This window comes from Pseudophryne corroboree, chromosome 3, assembly GCF_028390025.1.
Source record: "Pseudophryne corroboree isolate aPseCor3 chromosome 3, aPseCor3.hap2, whole genome shotgun sequence".
NCBI lineage: Eukaryota > Metazoa > Chordata > Amphibia > Anura > Myobatrachidae > Pseudophryne > Pseudophryne corroboree.
Genome location: NC_086446.1, coordinates 610,500,922 through 610,522,603, shown reverse-complemented (window position 1 = coordinate 610,522,603; position 21,682 = coordinate 610,500,922). Strand labels below are relative to the sequence as shown.

Here is a 21,682-nt window from a genome sequence, read left to right as displayed (position 1 = left end):
ACTCCAATTATAAAGGGCCAGATGTGGGATTTTTTCTTGCATTACTGGAGAAGACACTCACTCGGAATTTCTTCTATTTTGATGGACAGTTTTATCTCCAGCGGCTCGGTTGTGCCATGGGGAGTAATGTAGTTCCGGCCTTCGCGAATGCCTATATGTTGAATATAGAGAAACGCCTATTCCTACAGAATCCATCTTTTGCAGAGGGATTAATACTTTTTACACGCTACATAGACGACCTGCTTCTAATCTGGGCTGGCACTCCAGAAGAATTCAAGGAACGGATGCAGGCCATCAACCATCTGGATGCGAACATCAAATTCACGTACGAGTGCAGTGCTGACGTTATTCACTATCTAGACGTGCAGATTACACGACAGGGGAACCATTTACAGACAACGGTTTATCATAAACCTACGGATAAAAACACGTTGCTACATGCTAACAGCTTTCATCCCACGGCAATGAAAAAGGGCTTACCCTTCTCACAATTTCTTCGCGCGAGACGTATTATTAGTAATCAAGATGAGTGTGAGTTGGAATTGGATAGAATGATTGGGAAATACCTTGAGAGAGGTTACCCAATTGAGGATCTTGAAAGTGCCAAAAGAAGGGCATTGGCACTTCCACGTACTCAATGTCTACAGCGGAAAGAAAAAACATCAGAGAAGGTACTTCCGCTAATTACTACCTTTAATACCGCAAGCAAAATAGTGAGGAAGAAAGTTAGAAAACTGTGGCCAATCATCAAGACAGATAAGTCCTTACCATCTTTGAACCAACATAGGGTGTTGAACTGTCATCGGAGGGGACGCAACCTTAAGGACTGGCTGGTCCATAATGACACCACGGCAGAGAAAAGGGAGTTACGTTCACATTTCCTTACAAAAAAAACAGGTTCATACAGATGCATAGGTTGCACCACATGCAGGTACCTGGAAGTAGGTCCGGTGGTGCAACATCCACATTCAGGAAAGAAGTTTCCCATTAAACATGTTTTAACTTGCACGTCTAAATACGTGATTTACATCATTAAATGTCCTTGTGGGTTTGCCTACATTGGCAAGACCTCCTGCACCTTTAGAGAACGGGCAGCACAACATAGGTCGGCCATAAGACAAGCCTTGGAAGGAAAAGAGATTGAACAGCCTGTCGCAAGACATTTTAGGGAGGCGCGACATACGATGGCTGCCCTACGTTACAAACTCATTGATTATGTCCCCCCTTTACCTAGGGGAGGAGATCGGAACAAGAAATTACTACAGCTGGAAGCACGTTGGATCTTTGAGTTCAACACGGTTGCTCCATCAGGATTAAATGAAAATCTCTCCCTTCTATGCTTTTTATGAATATTCTGTTTGTATTTTTCTACCCCTTTATTTCTGCATGCCTATTTTCAGGGGTTGCCATTAGGGTTATTACGCTTAAATTATCTGTTTAGTCTGCATAATCCGTATACTTAGTTCATATGCGTGCTTTGGATCAGTATTAGATTATTGTACTTGATTAATGTTTAATCATTGATACCAATATGTTCCCATGTTTTGGGAAATGAAATTACATCTTGTCTGTTGATTTTCTATTTGAACCCTAATGGTACTCACCTGTATCTCTAATTTAAATGCCTGGACCTCAGTAAGGTTGTGTCAAGACATAGAGTATACTGCTTTGGTGAAGTAATCACTTTTGTCTGAGTACTATTATCTTTTGTTCCCTCTGGTCTTTGGTGTTGGTGTTAGTTTATGCACTATTTTGATTGAAGCAACTAGGATTGAATGTGATGTCATCCAATTCCATCAGTGCTTTATGGGAAATGGGTTGCCGCGTTTAGCGGTGTGTTTTACACATGGTTTGCCTCGGGCTTTGTGCTCTGGCTGCCCGGCGTGTTGCGGTGTGTCAGACTGGTAGCTATGACAACTACCTCCGCCCATTAGGCGGGGTTAGAGCGGCTTACAGGAGCTGGACGTAGTGCGTCCAAAGCTCTGTTTAACATTGTTGTTATGACAACCATTCAGCTTACCCTCTACGTAGCAGTAGGGGACGGCGTCTATGACGTCGGCGCCGGGGGCCGGAAGCGGAGGGGACGAGGCGTGTCTCACGTGTCTGGTGTTATAAAAGGTATGTTTGTTCTGTAAGTTTTGTATCCTGACGAAAGGTGTAAATAAAGACACCTGAAACGTTGAACGCTAATCGGCCTGGTGAGCTGTTTGATTTATTGAAAATCCTTTGGAGTGCCGCCCATCACATTATCTTATATATATATATATATATATATATATATATATATATTATTTGGAAGCCATATTGTTAAGCTTCCGTTTTTCTCCTCAGCTGGTACCTAGATGATTGGTCGATAGTGTCTAGGGCGACATGCATTAGGTTGACAAGTACAGAAGGTTGACAGATGAAAAGTTGATATGCATAACAATGGTCGGCACACAAATCGACACAAGGTTTTTTTTTTACATGTTTTCCCAACTAATGCTTGATTTACTATACATGTGAACTACAATTGGGAATAGTAACCTGTGGCTAGTGAATCGGTAACGGAGTGATCCACCACGCACAAAGTGAACCCGCGAGGTGTACACGTTTCCACTGATTGTGGTCACATATGACAAATTATACAAAATGACACACAATTATTTTTTTTAAACGAGTCGACCATTTATGTGTTGACCATTGTCATGTCAACCTTTTGTACCTGTCAATCTTTCCTACTGTTTACCTTTTACCTGTCAACCTTTTGGCCCTGTTGCCCTAATTCATGTCAACCATATGGGGTAAACCTAATGACTGTCTACCTAGACACTGTAGATCTTCTGTACCACACCTTCCTCGGCTGAGGTCTTTACATGATGTGGTGTCAGCGATTACTGTTTTTACCCCTCCCCACCACCAAACGGTATATCACTGACAGCCTGATGCCGTAGTGCGACCGATGTCATGTGCCGCTACAGTGTTGGGACCTGGTGGGTGAGGAGAACTGATGTACAAGCACAGCACAGATGCAAGTTTATCACACCTCTTTGTGATGCAAGTTATTTTGGGTGACACAAATTTATTACACATTATAATTTAGAAAGCATATTTTTGCATATCAATAGCCTGGATTAAGTTTACAAGTTGTTGATGATGATGGTAGAAGTTTGTATGCTACGGAGACATAAATGTTCTCGATTTTAGGTTGTATGTATACCTACACTATAATATGTCCAGTATGTCTGCTTGTGTCTATCTATCTATCTATCTATCTATCTATCAATCTCAGTTCATTACTATGATCTGCAAGGTCATGGGTACATTACGAGTAAATACATCCATCAGGACAATGTGTCATATTGGATTCAGTTATATACTGCACCTTTAAGTCCATGTTTCAGGCAATGTTCCATCACAACAAAGAATTGCTGAAGAGGAGGGTAATCTGAATCCAGGGTACGGCCGTAGCTCAGAGCCGATTCAATAAGGCCTTTTATACTGAGCTTAGCCATGTTCAGCAGATTTCTCCTCTCAACCACAGCTGGGTCTTTCGCTGCTTGGATACAAGATAATCACAGACAATGATACTATTTCATGTATATAATGAGAATATTTAATCACATTGCTTAATCAATATAAAATATAGACAAATGTATCCAATAATCAACAAGCTATGTATCTAATGGTTTAAAGCAGTCTACACAAAGGCATTTTATAAATGCAGTGGGCCTGTATGCAGAAGTCATGTATCCCCCCCCCCCCCCCCCCAGCCCCCAAAGAGAACGTTTTTATCCATCTTTACATACAGAGCTAAATGACTGAATATTCAATACATAAGTGTCATATATATGCAGAGAGATCATTCATTTGTAAGTTAAGAAAATATCAAAATATATGTGAAATAAACGGAGCCCTGTCCAAGAGTAAACACGTTCCTTAAAGCACAAATGTACTTTGGCTTCATAATGTATGAATCCAGACAGTTATATGACACAATTACTATATACTGACTGGGGATGTGCACTGCTGTCACTGTCACTGAAGCTGCAGGATCAATGGATAAGGTCGCCTCACCCCCCGACACAGTGAATCGGCACCTCCCACACACTCCCACCATAGGTCCCATGATACCCCCTTCTCAGAGGTGGTCTTATAAATGGTTCCGGTATGAATGGTCGACCATGTTATGGTCGACAGTCATTAGGTCGACCACTATTGGTTGACATTGACATGGTCGACATGGACACATGGTCGACACATGAAAATGGTCGACACCTGAAAGGTCGACATATGAAAAGGTCGACATGAGTTTTTTAACTTTTTTTGGTGTCGTTTTTTGCGTAAAGTGACTGGGAACCCCAATTAGTGCACCGCGTCCCCTCGCATGGCTCGCTTCGCTCGCCATGCTTCGGGCATGGTGCCTTCGCTCCGCTGCCGCTTCGCTTGGCACACTTTACCGTCCCAATCGTAGTCCATGTGGATCGTAAAGTATGGAAAAGTTCCCCAAAAGAAAAAAAAGTTAAAAAAAAACTCATGTCGACCTTTTCATGTGTCGACCTTTCATGTGTCGACCATTTTCATGTGTCGACCATGTGTCCATGTCGACCATGTCAATGTCGACCAATAGTGGTCGACCTAATGACTGTCGACCATAACATGGTCGACCATGTGAATATAACTGCTTATAAATCGGCACCTCATGCACTTCCACCCCCAATGGAGGTCCCACCAGAAGATTATACTCCAGTACAGAAAAATATAAGGGGAGCAAAATTAAATAAAAATATCTTTGGGGCCCCTACATTAATAAATGAATCAACAAATTGGGAACTTATTTATTTAAAAAAACAGTGAGGGCACATTTATTATTAATAACAATTGTGGCACAATTATTAATACTTTGATTAAAAGGGGACAACAATTGTAGCAGTTGCTTATGTGGCACTGCAAGTGATGGCACCACAGCGGATACTGGGGCAATTCAGAGCTGCACACAAGTCCGCCACAACTGCATCCACATTACGTGCAAAGAACTAAGGGGGTCATTCCGAGTTGATCGCTCGCTAGCTACTTTTTGCAGCCGTGTGAACGCATAGTTGCCACCCACATGGGAGTGTATATTTGCTGTGCAAGGGTGCGATCACTTTTGCAGCCGAGCGGTACAAAAATAGTTTGTGCAGTTTCTGAGTAGCTCAGAACTTACTCAGCCCTTGCGATCACTTCAGCCTGTCCGGTCTCGGAATTGACGTCAGACACCCGCCCTGCAAACGCCTGGGCACGCATGCGTTTTTCAAAAAAATCCCAGAAAACGGTCAGTTGACACCCATAAATGCCTTCTTCCTGTCAATCTCCTTGCGATCGCCCGTGCGAATGGATTCTTCGTTAAATCCATCACACAGCAACGATCCGCTTTGTACCCGTACGACGTAGAGATGAGAAAAAAAGTACCCTAGGGTATTCGGGCGCTATGAGGCGAGGTGCTTAGCTAAGCAGCAGCCAATTTTTAGGGAAGTCACTCCCTGTATGGTAGCAATAGAGAAGGAAAATGAGGCTGCGCTGTTAGAGGAAAGAACAGTACCATTCACTATGTGTATAACTTTTAAAAACAATTTATTAAAACAATAATAACTCTTTAAAAAGCAGTATTATGTGCAAGATAAGCCAATTATAAGCAGGAAATGATTTAGCCAATTATATAGGATGGATAGAGTTTACCCCTGGAGGTGATTCAGGACTAATGTTTTGTGTTCTCTAGGATCCGTTCCACATTTTGCCCATAGATATTATGTCCAGTAAATTTCACTGTAGAGAGTCCCTTTCAGATGGTATTGTAGAGAGTCCAAATTAGAGTTCCATATGCCGCTAGAGGATAAGTGCAAAATCCCATGTATGGTGGGTACCTCATGCGTTGCGGAGATAGGATGGTGCCTCTCTAGGACTCCACTGGATGTCTGGTACGTGATGTGGGCTGGTTCGGGTCCAGTTCAAGGTTGTCCTGTTCCAAGGGTAAATGACTGACGCGTTTCGCTGCATAAACCTTGCAGCTTTTTCAAAGGTAAGGTCTTTCCTCTAACAGCGCAGCCTCATTTCCCTTCTCTATTGCTACCCGTACGACGTGTCTGTGAATTACGGTGCATACGCATGAGCAGTAGTGACCTGATCGCTGCGCTACGAAAAACGGCAGCGTGCTATCAGGTCGGAATGACCCCCTAAATCCAGATATTTGCTTGTACATAGAGCTGTACACATCTGTGCTATTGCACCGCCCCTACAGGACATTGATACATTTACCCCTAAGACTTGCCCCTTTTCGCAATATAAAGATCAGCAAAGGGTTATGGATAATACAATTGCTGTAGCAATGATTTATAAACCAAAAACATAACTCTTCAGGGTTTCTTTCCATATCGGTGCAATGAAAATGATGTACAGTACCAGGCTGAGAAACAACAGCTGCTGTGATGTGGGAAACCCAGTTTACAGGGTTCCTTGTTGCTCCGAACTGAGTCATGGTGATGCAGGGTGGTCACTCTCTTTGTACTACAGTGATCTGTACAAGGAAAATACAACTTAGTTACAGACATTCCTCCAGTGTACACACCTCCATGCCTCCTTCAACAAGAGAAAGGACCATGGGGTTTATTTACAAAACCTTGGAGAGAGAAAGTGGACGGAGATAAAGTACCAGCCAGTCAGCTCCTAACTGCCATGTTACAGACTGTGTTTGAAAAAGAAAAAAAAGAATAAGTAATGCAGATGCACACTCTTATCAGAATAATTGTAGTGAACTCTGCAATCCAACATGGTGAAAAATCGAGGTACTTGGCATACTTTTGGGGCAAAAAATATGGGCCCACCATTAGGGTGTGCAGTCCAAGGTCGTAACAGCCCACCCCATATGTGTTTGAAAAATAACAGTTAGGAACTGGTTGGCTGGTACTTTATCTTTGGCCACTTTATCTTTCAAAATGTCTCCTTCCTGGTGGTGGAAAAGCAGAACATACATATTTTCTGTAATAAAACCTGTTACTTGTAAGCTGGCTAACAGACACTTCTATGCAGTCTAGAGCTGTTTGGCTTTCCGCTTTATATTCCATTTTGAGATAGCTTTAGCTGTGTGCAGGATTCAAACACCAGCTGATGCAACCAGGCTCCAGACAGCTTGGTGTCACAGGGGAGACAGTGTTTATGGCTGATGGGAGCTGTAGCTTACTGCCACAATCATTGCACACAGAGCTGTGATGTCACTGCAGGATACACTTATCAAGGACGGAAAACATACAAAGTCAGAAAACTGTTACAAGGATTCACTTATGTATCAGCAAAAGGCATTCATATGGTCACAATGATAAAATTACCCCTTAAAAGAGATTGCAGACAGTGTTTTACAGGGTATCCGGATCTACATTAAAAAGGTCTACCACTAATGGTAGACATGCATTAAGTCGACAAGGTCAAAAGGTCGACAAGACAATGGTCAACACACATATGGTAGACACAAGTTTTTCTAATCTGTTTTTTATTTTTTTCAACTTGTTCATACTTTACCATCCATGCGGACTACGATTGGGAATAGTAACCTGCACCTTGCCAGAAGCATGGTGAGGGGACGTGGTACACTAAATAGGCTTGATTGTGGCAGAAAAGTGACAAAACGACCAAATCCCCTCCCCTCCCCTCCCCCTCAAATTGTGTCTACCTTTTTTTTTGTGTCGACCATTTACATGTCGACCTTTTGACCCTGTCAATCTTTCCTACTCTCTACCTATCCTATGTCGACCTTTTGACCTTGTCAACCTTTAGACCCTGTCGACCTAATGCATGTCTACCATTAGTGGTGACCTAATGACTGCAGATCTAATAAGCAACGCCAATTTTACAGTATGAATTGAATTGATCCCGGGGAGGAACGCTGCACCTTTACTTTAATGTTTTCTTACAGACGCTGCTCTTTTCCAACCTGAAAAAAAGCATTGTTCAAATGCTACTGTGACTCCACTGTGAAGGCAATAAAGGGGCTAATTCAGGTTTGATCGCAAATCGCGATCCATCCGGAATTTTTACGATGGCCCCACACCCGTCCTGCGCATGCGCCCGCACTTTCTGTGGGGGGGCCGCAGAAAAAGCGATCGCCTCTGCCTGTCAATCAGGGAGGAGACGGAGCGTTGCGGGGGCGGGGCAGCACGGACGGTGGGCGGTGCGAATGAGGGTGTGTCGTGGGCGTGATCATGGCGGCTGCGTGATGACCCATGCAGCTGCCGCGATGGGTAAGATGACGCCCGGTCTCCTGCTTAGCTGCTCCGGCAGGAGGCATGAAGAATTTTTACGATGAAGCAGAAATTGTGAGGTTCTTGCAATTTCTGCTTCATCAAGGGGTGAGGCGCCGGTGAGCATGCTGGGCCAGCGATGGGCGGCCCCCAGCATACGATCCAAAGGACAGCAAATTCTGCTGATTAGCAGAATTTGCTATCTTTACTGAATTAGCCCTAAAATGCTGTATATCTGCGACAACACAGGTCTCTGATCTGGAAAGACATTTAAACTGTGGAGTAGAACAGTTTAACCAATGAAAACACCAAGGAGAAAGTAGATGCTAAATAGATTGCATCTAATCAACCAAAATGTCAGATAAGTAACTGTTGTTACATAAATAATTGTCAGTGTTTATTAACGATACCAAACTATGGGGGTAATTCGGACTGCATCGCTACAGCGGCAGCGATCGTAGTCTGAATTACTATGTGCGGTGCGCACGTGCGGCGGGCGCACTGCGCATGTGCAGCCAGTGAGATGAAAAAGCATCTCACTGGTGCGATCGCCTCTGCGGGGCGCGGTCCGGACAGCGGAGGGATGTACGGACTGTTGGGGGGTGCGTTAGCTGGGGGACGCGGCGGTCAGCCCCCTGCCAGCGCGCAGGAGCAGCGCTGGCAGGGAGCTGCTTATCAGGTACAAAAGCATCACCACTGTGCATTGCTTTTGTACGAGTGTGTGTGTGTGTGTGTGTGTGTGTGTGTGTGTGTAGGGGGGGGGAGTAGGGCCTGACATACGGGGTCGACTAACCCTGTGCCGGGCGTCCTCCCGCATGTCAGAGTAAATGATTGTAGATGTGCTAACTTTAGCACATCTACGATTGACTTCGAATTAGCCCCAATATTTTTAATCGTGCATCTACAGATTGTAAGCTTGCAAGGAGAGCCCTCTTACTTGTCTGTCTGTTATTCCCCAGTCTTGTTTTATCACGGTTTTGGTCCGAATTGTAAATGTCCTGAGGCTATATACAGTAAGTAACTGTTCATAAATAAATAAAATATGAATTTACTTAACGATAATTCTATTTCTCATAGTCCGTAGTGGATGCTGGGGACTCCGAAAGGACCATGGGGAATAGCGGCTCCGCAGGAGACTGGGCACAAAGTAAAAGCTTTAGGACTAGCTGGTGTGCACTGGCTCCTCCCCCTATGACCCTCCTCCAAGCCTCAGTTAGGATACTGTGCCCGGACGAGCGTACACAATAAGGAAGGATTTTGAATCCCGGGTAAGACTCATACCAGCCACACCAATCACACCGTACAACTTGTGATCTGAACCCAGCTAACAGCATGATAACAGAGGAGCCTCTGAAAAGATGGCTCACAACAACAATAACCCGATTTTTGTAACAATAACTATGTACAAGTAATGCAGACAATCCGCACTTGGGATGGGCGCCCAGCATCCACTACGGACTATGAGAAATAGAATTATCGGTAAGTAAATTCTTATTTTCTCTAACGTCCTAGTGGATGCTGGGGACTCCGAAAGGACCATGGGGATTATACCAAAGCTCCCAAACGGGCGGAAGAGTGCGGATGACTCTGCAGCACCGAATGAGAGAACTCCAGGTCCTCCTCAGCCAGGGTATCAAATTTGTAGAATTTAGCAAACGTGTTTGCCCCTGACCAAGTAGCTGCTCGGCAAAGTTGTAAAGCCGAGACCCCTCGGGCAGCCGCCCAAGATGAGCCCACTTTCCGTGTGGAATGGGCTTTTACAGATTTTGGCTGTGGCAGGCCTGCCACAGAATGTGCAAGCTGAATTGCACTACAAATCCAACGAGCAATCGTCTGCTTAGAAGCAGGAGCACCCAGCTTGTTGGGTGCATACAGGATAAACAGCGAGTCAGATTTTCTGACTCCAGCCGTCCTGGAAACATATATTTTCAGGGCCCTGACTACGTCCAGCAACTTGGAATCCTCCAAGTCCCTAGTAGCCGCAGGCACCACAATAGGTTGGTTTAAGTGAAATGCTGAAACCACCTTAGGGAGAAATTGAGGACGAGTCCTCAATTCTGCCCTGTCCGTATGAAAAATTAGGTAAGGGCTTTTATAGGATAAAGCCGCCAATTCTGATACACGCCTGGCTGAAGCCAGGGCTAACAGCATTACCACTTTCCATGTGAGATATTTCAAGTCCACAGTGGTGAGTGGTTCAAACCAATGTGATTTTAGGAATCCCAACACTACATTGAGATCCCAAGGTGCCACTGGAGGCACAAAAGGAGGCTGTATATGCAGTACTCCCTTGACAAACGTCTGAACTTCAGGAACAGAAGCCAGCTCTCTTTGGAAGAATATCGACAGGGCCGAAATTTGAACCTTAATGGACCCTAATTTGAGGCCCATAGACAGTCCTGTTTGCAGGAAATGCAGGAATCGACCCAGTTGAAATTCCTCCGTAGGGGCCTTCCTGGCCTCGCACCACGCAACATATTTACGCCAAATACGGTGATAATGTTGCACGGTTACATCCTTCCTGGCTTTGATCAGGGTAGGGATGACTTCATCCGGAATGCCTTTTTCCTTCAGGATCCGGCGTTCAACCGCCATGCCGTCAAACGCAGCCGCGGTAAGTCTTGGAACAGACATGGTCCCTGCTGGAGCAGGTCCTGTCTTAGAGGTAGAGGCCACGGGTCTTCCGTGAGCATCTCTTGAATTTCCGGGTACCAAGTCCTTCTTGGCCAATCCGGAGCCACGAGTATAGTCCTTACTCCTCTCCTTCTTATGATTCTCAGTACTTTTGGTATGAGAGGAAGAGGAGGGAACACATACACTGACCGGTACACCCACGGTGTTACCAGAGCGTCCACAGCTATTGCCTGAGGGTCCCTTGACCTGGAGCAATATCTGTCCAGTTTTTTGTTGAGGCGAGACGCCATCATGTCCACCTTTGGTTTTTCCCAACGGTTTACAATCATGTGGAAGACTTCTGGGTGAAGTCCCCACTCCCCCGGGTGAAGATCGTGTCTGCTGAGGAAGTCTGCTTCCCAGTTGTCCACTCCCGGAATGAACACTGCTGACAGTGCTATCACGATTTTCCGCCCAGCGAAGAATCCTTGCCACTTCCGTCATTGCCCTCCTGCTTCTTGTGCCGCCCTGTCTGTTTACGTGGGCGACTGCCGTGATGTTGTCCGACTGGATCAATACAGGCTGACCCTGAAGCAGAGGCCTTGCCTGACTTAGGGCATTGTAAATGGCCCTTAGTTCCAGGATATTTATGTGAAGTGACGTTTCCATGCTTGACCACAAGCCCTGGAAATTTTTTCCCTGTGTGACTGCTCCCCAGCCTCTCAGGCTGGCATCCGTGGTCACCAGGACCCAATCCTGAATGCCGAATCTGCGGCCCTCTAGGAGATGAGCACTCTGTAACCACCACAGGAGAGACACCCTTGTCCTTGGAGACAGGGTTATCCGCTGATGCATTTGAAGATGCGATCCGGACCATTTGTCTAGCAGATCCAACTGAAAAGTTCTTGCGTGGAATCTGCCGAATGGAATCGCTTCGTAAGAAGCCACCATCTTTCCCAGGACCCTTGTGCACTGATGCACTGACACCTGGCCTGGTCTTAGGAGTTTCCTGACTAGGTCGGATAACTCCCTGGCTTTCTCTTCCGGGAGAAACACCTTTTTCTGTACTGTGTCCAGAATCATCCCTAGGAACAGCAGACGTGTCGTCGGAATCAGCTGCGATTTTGGAATATTTAGAATCCATCCGTGCTGTCGTAGTACTATTTGAGATAGTGCTACTCCGACCTCTAACTGTTCTCTGGACCGTGCCCTTATCAGGAGATCGTCCAAGTAAGGGATAATTAAGACGCCTTTTCTTCGAAGAAGAATCATCATTTCGGCCATTACCTTGGTAAAGACCCGGGGTGCCGTGGACAATCCAAACGGCAGCGTCTGAAACTGATAGTGACAGTTCTGTACCACAAACCTGAGGTACCCTTGGTGAGAAGGGCAAATTGGGACATGGAGGTAAGCATCCTTGATGTCCAGAGACACCATGTAGTCCCCTTCTTCCAGGTTCGCTATCACTGCTCTGAGTGACTCCATCTTGAACTTGAACCTTTTTATGTAAGTGTTCAAGGCTTTCAGATTTAAAATGGGTCTCACCGAGCCGTCCGGCTTCGGTACCACAAACAGCGTGGAGTAATACCCCTTTCCCTGTTGTAGGAGGGGTACCTTGATTATCACTTGCTGGGAATACAGCTTGTGAATGGCTTCCAATACCGCCTCCCTGTCGGGGGTAGACGTTGGTAAAGCAGACTTCAGGAACCGGCGAGGGGGAGACGTCTCGAATTCCAATTTGTACCCCTGAGATACTACCTGCAGGATCCAGGGGTCCACTTGCGAGTGAGCCCACTGCGCGCTGAAATTCTTGAGACGGGCCCCCACCGTGCCTGAGTCCGCTTGTAAGGCCCCAGCGTCATGCTGAGGACTTGGCAGAAGTGGGGGAAGGCTTCTGTTCGTGGGAAGAAGCTGTCTGTTGCAGTCTTTTTCCCCTTCCTCTGCCCCGGGGCAGATATGAGTGGCCTTTTGCCCGCTTGCCCTTATGGGGACGAAAGGACTGAGCCTGAAAAGACGGTATCTTTTTCTGCTGCGAGGTGACTTGGGGTAAAAAGGTGGATTTCCCAGCCGTTGCCGTGGCCACCAGGTCCGATAGACCGCCCCCAAATAACTCCTCCCCTTTATACGGCAATACTTCCATATGCCGTTTGGAATCCGCATCCCCTGACCACTGTCGCGTCCATAATCCTCTTCTGGCAGAAATGGACATCGCACTTACTCTTGATGCCAGAGTGCAAATGTCTCTCTGTGCATCTCGCATATATAGGAATGCATCCTTTAAATGCTCTATAGTCAATAATATATTGTCCCTGTCCAGGGTATCAATATTTTCAGTCAGGGAATCCGACCAAGCCACCCCAGCACTGCACATCCAGGCTGAGGCGATTGCTGGTCGCAGTATAACACCAGTATGTGTGTATATACTTTTAAGGATATTTTCCAGCCTCCTATCTGCTGGCTCCTTAAGGGCGGCCGTTTCTGGAGACGGTAACGCCACTTGTTTTGATAAGCGTGTGAGCGCCTTATCCACCCTAGGGGGTGTTTCCCAACGAGCCCTAACCTCTGGTGGGAAGGGATATAGTGCCAATAATTTTTTAGAAATTAGCAGTTTTTTGTCGGGGGTAACCCACGCTTCATCACACACTTCATTCAATACATCTGATTCAGGAAAAACTACGGGTAGTTTTTTCACACCCCACATAATACCCCTTTTTGTGGTACTTGCAGTATCAGAGATGTGCAAAACCTCCTTCATTGCCGTGATCATGTAACGTGTGGCCCTACTGGAAAATACGTTTGTTTCTTCACCGTCGACACTGGAGTCAGTGTCTGTGTCTGGGTCCGTGTCGACCCACTGAGGTAACGGGCGTTTAATAGCCCCTGACGGTGTTTGAGACGCCTGGACAGGCACTAACTGAGCTGCCGGCTGTCTCATGTCGTCAACAGTTTTCTGTAACGTGCCGACACTGTCACGTAATTCCTTAATTACGGCCATCCATTCAGGTGTCGACTCCCTAGGGGGTGACATCACCATTATAGGCAATTGCTCCACCTCCACATCATTTTCCTCCTCATACATGTCGACACACACGTACCGACACCCAGCACACACACAGGGAATGCTCTGATAGAGGACAGGACCCACTTAGCCCCTTGGGGAGACAGAGGGAGAGTTTGCCAGCACACACCAGAGCGCTATATATGTATAGGGACAACCTTACAATAAGTGTCTATCCCTTATAGCTGCTTATATCTGTTATTTTGCCAAATAAGTGCCCCCCTCTCTTTTTTACCCTGTTTCTGTAGTTGCAGGATGCAGGGGAGATTCTGGGAGCCTTCCTACCAGCGGAGCTGTGTGGGAAAAATGGCGCTGTGTGCTGAGGAGATAGGCCCCGCCCCCTTCACGGCGGGTTCTTCTCCCGCTTTTTTCTGGAAAACTGGCAGGGGTTAAATACATCCATATAGCCCAGGAGCTATATGTGATGTATTTTTTGCCAAATAAGGTAAATTCATTGCTTCCCAGGGCGCCCCCCCCAGCGCCCTGCACCCTCAGTGACCGAAGTGTGAAGTGTGCTGAGAGCAATGGCGCACAGCTGCAGTGCTGTGCGCTACCTTATGAAGACAGGAAAGTCTTCTGCCGCCGATTTATGGACCTCTTCTTGCTTCAGCATCTGTAAGGGGGCCGGCGGCGCGGCTCCGGGACCCATCCATGGCTGGGCCTGTGATCGTCCCTCTGGAGCTAATGTCCAGTAGCCTAAGAAGCCCAATCCACTCTGCACGCAGGTGAGTTCGCTTCTTCTCCCCTTAGTCCCTCGATGCAGTGAGCCTGTTGCCAGCAGGTCTCACTGAAAATAAAAAACCTATTTAAACTTTTACTCTAAGCAGCTGAGGAGAGCCACCTAGATTGCACCCTTCTCGTTCGGGCACAAAATCTTAACTGAGGCTTGGAGGAGGGTCATAGGGGGAGGAGCCAGTGCACACCAGCTAGTCCTAAAGCTTTTACTTTGTGCCCAGTCTCCTGCGGAGCCGCTATTCCCTATGGTCCTTTCGGAGTCCCCAGCATCCACTAGGACGTTAGAGAAATTACAATAATTTAAACCAAGGGAGCGCAAAAATATTCCATATTTATTATAAAAACACAGTGGATATAACAATTACAAGTTATTTAAAAAGCTATTTAAACTCTACAACCATAAATCTCTTATGGGATCTCTAATATTGTGATCATACCATATACCTGCAATATTCCCTTTTTCACTTTCCTATGTTAGCTGTGAGTAGGAATATCAACAGATAAGGAATGTCATTTGTATCCAATTATTCCATGCGCATATTAAACATCATTTGATAATGACAGTCTGATTAGATGTTGAATAGTGTATGTCACACAGTCCCAGATAGTATTTAGGTTCTCACCCTTTTCAGTGCGCGGTATTGCGCTATGCTCCACCTCCGTTAAACTCAGTCTCTGAGTCTTCTGATGAAACCGTTATTGCTTAAGAACGGAGAAACGCGTTAAAGGACACTTAATATTGGAGACAGACTGCCATCCAAAACTCTATACAACTGCTGCGGAGAAAGCGCCCTCCCTCCTTGTTATGCCATATCTGCAATAGGTACCGGAGCCGTAATACCATCCAGCGACCAAGAGGTAACAGGGAAACACGCTGATAATACCCGCCTGGTGGGTTCGCTAAAGCCTGCATTGGCCGGAGCTGATTGCTCTCAACACGGCATTAGAGATACCGGTATATGGACTTACACTCAGAGACTGAGTTTAACGGAGGTGGAGCATAGCGCAATACCGCTCACTGAAAAGGGTGAGAACCTAAATACTATCTGGGACTGTGTGACATACACTATTCAACATCTAATCAGACTGTCATTATCAAATGATGTTTAAAATGCGCATGGAATAATTGGATACAAATGACATTCCTTATCTGTTGATATTCCTACTCACAGCTAACATAGGAAAGTGAAAAAGGGAATATTGCAGGTATATGGTGTGATCACAATATTAGAGATCCCATAAGAGATTTATGGTTGGAGAGTCTAAATCCGATAGTGCAATTTTTAGCTTTTTAAATAACTTGTAATTGTTATATCCACTGTGTTTTTATAATAAATATGGAATATTTTTGCGCTCCCTTGGTTTAAATTATTGTATGTTTGCTAATAGTAGGACATTTCAGACTACGTTGTGGGAGCTGCATGGTTTCTAATTGTGTGTAATGGTAATATTATTCTAATACAGCTCTGTGGAAAACTGTTTTGCGCCCAAAATTGATTCTGTGCGTACATAGTCCGGTGGACTAATAATTATACTCCACCTGTGTATGTATGCGCACAATCAATATATATATATATTTTAAATAAATAAATTAGACTTTAAGTAGAAATACCTCATGGTGTTACTGAGCTGCCTTTTATACCTAGTAGTTTTCGGGTTCCGGATAGGTTAATACACTATATATTAGTAGCATAGGAATAAGTTTCTAAGGTCCCCAATGCAAAACTTGCAACTGTGCCCACCTCAAATCTAGAATGGTATCACACAGCACTATACTATATCAAAGCAATTAATGCATAAGAGCAATTAATAAAGGTTAGAGCTATGAATACAATGTACACCTTAAAAATATTGCTTCCTAAATTCCAGAATCTGCAAGATTGGTGACATTCCTCTGCAAATGCAAATGTTCTTCGCTGAAGACCCATAGCATTAACCGCCCTCCAGCAGTCTGAAGGGGATGTGGTCAGGATCCCAGGGGATGAAATCCTGATGATCAGAATCCCACCAGTAAGTACTGGGGTTAGGGTTAGGTTTAGGGTTAGGCACTAGGGGAAAGGATAGGGTTAGGCTGAGGGAGGGGTAGTTTAGGGATAGGCTGCGGGAGGGGAGGGTTAGGATTAGGGTTAAAATACTCACCAGGACCCGTAGGGATTTTGAACTTCTGCTGCTCCTCAGGTTTTCAGCTTGTCTCTGCTTTTGTCCCTCTCCTCTTTCTGCGATCCCCTTGCTTCATCTGGCTCCTGTCCTAGCCCAGACTCCTTGCCAATGCCTGGTAATCATTCTGCTCCTGACTCACTGACACCATCTATTATTAATGTGCAAACCACCTCCCAGTGCTGTATCTGTGTATGCTCATTATACAGACCTGTCTTCTGTCTCTTCAGTCCTGTTACCTGTGCATACTCTCATATATATATATATATATACTGATGCTTCTATTCTGTTACCTGCACCAGCAATACCTGCCATATAATTAATAGACCAGTCCCGTTTCCTGTGACTACAGTCCTGCTACCTGCTCACCCTGGTTACCTGCATTATTACCTGTCCAGTCTGGCTCCCATCTACTCAGGTCAATTCTCTCAACAGAATATACAATAACTTGTATACTTGTGACTGTTTGCAGTGCAGCACCTTTACACACATATCCTGTAATAAAGTCTTCCATTACCATCTCAGTTCTGCCTCAGTTATTCCCAGATTTGTTATCACATTTCTAGTATCAATTTTGTTTGTATCTTATTAGTCGAACACTGACTGTGATCATTATCTAGCTCTTTCTTATTACTGTGTTGTCTATCATTCACTTGACCTGTTTAATATCAATACTGCCTGTAATCTTAGTTTTCCAGTTGTAATCCCTCTAGCAACCACCTAGGGTAACCACAGGGTCTCAGCATTTGCTGTGTGGTGGCGGCTTCTACCCATAGTATTCCCAAAGTAGTATCATCCATACATCTACAAAGCTGTGAGTATTTGGAGGCTCTAAAATATTAAAGGCCTGATTCCGAGTTGGATGCAGATGCAGTTATAATAGGATTTTAATACCTACCGGTAAATCCTTTTCTCTTAGTCCGTAGAGGATGCTGGGGACTCCGTAAGGACCATGGGGTATAGACGGGATCCGCAGGAGACATGGGCACACTATAAGACTTTGAATGGGTGTGAACTGGCTCCTCCCTCCATGCCCCTCCTCCAGACCCCAGTTAGAAAACTGTGCCCAGGGAGACGGACATTTCGAGGAAAGAATTTATTGTTTAAACACGGTGAGTGTCATACCAGCTCACACCTCGAACATGCTGCAGAACGTGGCATTCAATAGAACACCAGCCAACGGCATGAAAAATACACAGCCACATGCTGAGAGAATATGTAACACAACCTGTGTGTCAACACAACCAATAATAAGATACCACATGCCATGGCATGAACAACGTCAGCAACAGCCTGACAGAAAAGAAACACCACAAGAGTGTAACCATAAGCAATAACTGCAAACACAGTACGCACTGGGACGGGCGCCCAGCATCCTCTACGGACTAAGAGAAAAGGATTTACCGGTAGGTATTAAAATCCTATTTTCTCATAAGTCCCAGAGGATGCTGGGGACTCCGTAAGGACCATGGGCTTTATACCAAAGCTCCAGACCGGACGGGAGAGTTGCGGACGACTCTGCAGCTCCGATTGAGCAAACATGAGGTCCCCATCAGCCAAGGTATCAAACTTATAGAGCTTAGCAAAAGTGTTTTAACCCGACCAAGTAGCCGCTCGGCAAAGTTGAACCGCCGAGACTCCTCGGGCATCCGCCCAAGAAGAGCCCATCTTCCTAGTAGAATGGGTCTCCACCGACTTCGGTAATGGCAATCCAGCTGTAGAACGAGCACGCCGAATCGTATCACAGACCCAGCGTGTAACAGACTGCCTAGACGCAGGCACCCCAATTATGCTGGGATCATACCAGACAAAAAGAGCCTCTGTTTCCCCAATCTGAGCCAAATTGGCAACATAAATATTCAAAACCCTGACTACATCGAGAGACTTTGAATCAGCCAATGCTTAAGTAACCACAGGCATCAAAATAGGCTGGTTTCTGCGAAACACAGAAACCACTTTTGGCAGAACTATTATCCGAGGTTTCAATTCCGCTCTATCCACATGGAAGATCAAACAGGGGCTCTTGTGAGACAAAGCCGCTACTTCCGACACCCGCCTTGCGGACGCCAATGCCAATAGCATGACCACTTTCCAAGAGAGAAATTTTAACACAACCTTTCATAAAGGTTCCAATCAGTGTGACACAAGAAACCGCAACACCACGTCAAGGTCCCACGGTGCCAATGGGGGCACAAATGGAGGTTGGATGTGCAGTACTCCTTTCACAAAAGTCTGAACTTCCGGAAAGGTGGCCAATTCTTTTTTGAAAGAAAATTTATAAGGCCAAAACTGCACTGAAATGAAGCCTAACTTTAGGCCTGCATCCACACCTGCTTGCAAAGAATGGAGAAGGACGACCCAGCTGAAAGTCTTCCGTAGGAGCCTTCTTGGATTCACACCAAGACACATATTTTATCCAAATACGGTGGTAATGCTTTGCCGTTACTTCTTTTCTAGCCTGAAGAAGTGTGGGAATGACTTCACTGGGAATACCCTTTCGGGCTAGGATATGGCGTTCAACCGCCACGCCGTCAAACGCAGCCGCTGTTAGTCTTGATACACGCCCGGATCTTGCTGTAACAGTTCCTCACGTAGAGGAAGAGGCCAGGGATCTTCTATGAGTAAATCTTGAAGATCTGGATACCAAGCCCTCCTTGGCTAGACCGGAACAATGAGGATCGCCTGAACCTTTGTTCTTCTTACGTTTATCACCTTCAGAAAGAGTGAAAGTGGAGGGGACACATAGACCGACTGAAAACACCCAAGGTGTCACGAGGGCGTCCATTGCTATAGCTTGAGTGTCCCTTGACCTGGAACAATATCCCTGAGGTCTCTCGTTGAGGCGAGACGCCAACATGTCCAATTGAGGCACTCCTCATAGACTTGTCACTTCTGTGAAAACTTCTCGATGACGACTGTATTTCTCCCGGATGGAGATCGCGTCTGCAGAGGAAATCTATTTCTTCCGTCGTCTACATCCGGAACGAAGACTGCTAATATAGCGCTTACCTGTCTTTCCGCCCAGCAGAAAACTTTTGCGGCTTCTGCCATTGCCGCTTTGCTCCTTGTTCCTCCCTAGCGGCTTACTTACCCCACTGCTGTCAAGATGTCCGACAGAATTAACACGGGCAGATCACGAAGAATATGTTCGTTGAAATCAGGATTTTGGTACTTACCGATAAATCCCTTTCTCCGATTCCACAGGGGCCACTGGAGTGTAGTTACAATGGGGAGATAGTAGGTGGTATTGGTAGCTGGCACTTTAAAAATTCTCACACTGTGGCTAGCTCCTCCCCTACTATCTCCCCTCCAAGCCAGTCTACGTTAAACTGTGCCCGAGGAGAGCTGTAATAAACAAACCGTAAGGTAGAGGAGGTTAACGACGCCCTGTAAACCAGGCGAACACAAACTAAACCTGGAACAGAACCTGACAAAAAACCAGGCTAGCCTGAACCCAACAAGCAGTCATATGGTGATCTGCAATCGTTAATCAAACAAAAATCAGGAGAAACAGCGCTGGGCGGGCGTCCAGTGGCCCCTGTGGAATCGGAGAAAGGGATTTATCGGTAAGTACCAAAATCCTGATTTCTCCTTCATCCACTAGGGGCCACTGGAGTGTAGTTACAATGGGGACGTCCCAGAGCTCCCAAAAAACGGGTGGGAAAGCGCTGAGAGTCCTGTAAAAACTGCTCGGCCAAACAGTGATGCAGAGGCCGTAAAAGTGTCAAACTTGTAGAATTTGACAAAACGAATGTCGGTTTGACCAAGTAGCCGCCCGACAAAATATTCATGGAGACCCCGCGGGCGGCTGCCCACGAAGGTCTTACAATGCGCGTAAAGCGCGCTGAATTGGAAAACGGAGGTTCCCTAGTAACCGCCAAGAAGACTGTCTGATGATCAGATGTATCCAACTGTCCAGCATATGCTGGGGCCCCGGCTATTTAGTACGGGAGCATCGTCCAGAGCAAAGAAGAAAAAACACTTCATCGAATAGCCTGAGACCTCTGTAGAGAGAGTTGACGAGCCCTGACAACATTCAGAGAGGATTGAAAACCACTAGTGTCAGATTTATATGAAAAATGGACCTCCCCTCTGGAAGAAACGACCGCTGAGGCCGAAGCCGAGCCCGGGGAGTTGCCAATAGAGTACTCCCTGAACAAGAGGCCGAACTTACGGCCGCTAGGCTAATCTCATTTGGAAGAAAAGCGAAAAAGGCAGAGACCTAAAATTCCGGTCAGTGTGGTTTGAAGCGCAGCGGAGCAAAAAACCTCCCAGAGAAACCAAAGATGAATGGTAACTGGAAGAAGGGGGAAAAACCCCCTTTTATCTTCATTATGTTCCATAAAGTTTTCCCAAAGTGGCAAAAGCGAGAAGAGGTAATAGACTTCTGAAATCGGAGCCCAGTAGGCCTAACCGAACTAGGGAACTCCTCCCTTCTGAGGTCTCGTGAACAGTCACACGGGTAACCGAAACCAGTGTAAAATTGAACAAGGAGAAAAAAAAAAGGAGCCTGTTGAAGTAGACAGTCCAGTCGAGGTAGGAGCCAAGGCTCCTCTACTGACAACAGGCGTATCTGTATCTTCAAGTCATGCGTGGCCCAACCAGCGCCACCGAGAGGACTAGCACGCATAATCCCCTCCTGTGTTACTGAACATGAAGTAGAAATAGAAAAGGAGGCAGGATAGAATAACCAGAAAACTCCCCGGAGCCCTGAGGGCCTCCACGGCTACTGCCGTCCGAGAGTAATAAAGGGTTAAAGAGTCAGTCAGAACGCCCTGAGGTCGATCCGAAATCTCCGCCCACAGCGGACCAGCTGACAAAACTCCGGGGCATGTTCCCTCACCCAGGAGTCTGACCTGGTGGCTTGATC

General features: G+C 46.0%; 1 protein-coding gene across 4 annotated transcripts in view; it reads right to left on the bottom strand.

Moving 5' to 3' along the window:
* RUFY2 (RUN and FYVE domain containing 2) overlaps window positions 1-21,682 on the bottom strand; it is a 146,770-nt gene that overhangs the window by 113,423 nt on the left and 11,665 nt on the right. For 2 of the 4 annotated variants that reach the window (XM_063961579.1, XM_063961578.1), the window contains exons 2-3: window positions 6,418-6,532; window positions 3,365-3,538 (exon numbers count right to left, since the gene is read on the bottom strand). In XM_063961579.1, coding sequence (XP_063817649.1) covers window positions 3,365-3,538; window positions 6,418-6,493 — 250 coding nt within the window. In that variant the 5' untranslated portion in view covers window positions 6,494-6,532. Of the gene's footprint in view, window positions 1-3,364; window positions 3,539-6,417; window positions 6,533-16,794; window positions 16,995-21,682 lie in introns of those variants that run through there. The other 2 variants (XM_063961580.1, XM_063961581.1) reach the window with 2 other exon arrangements.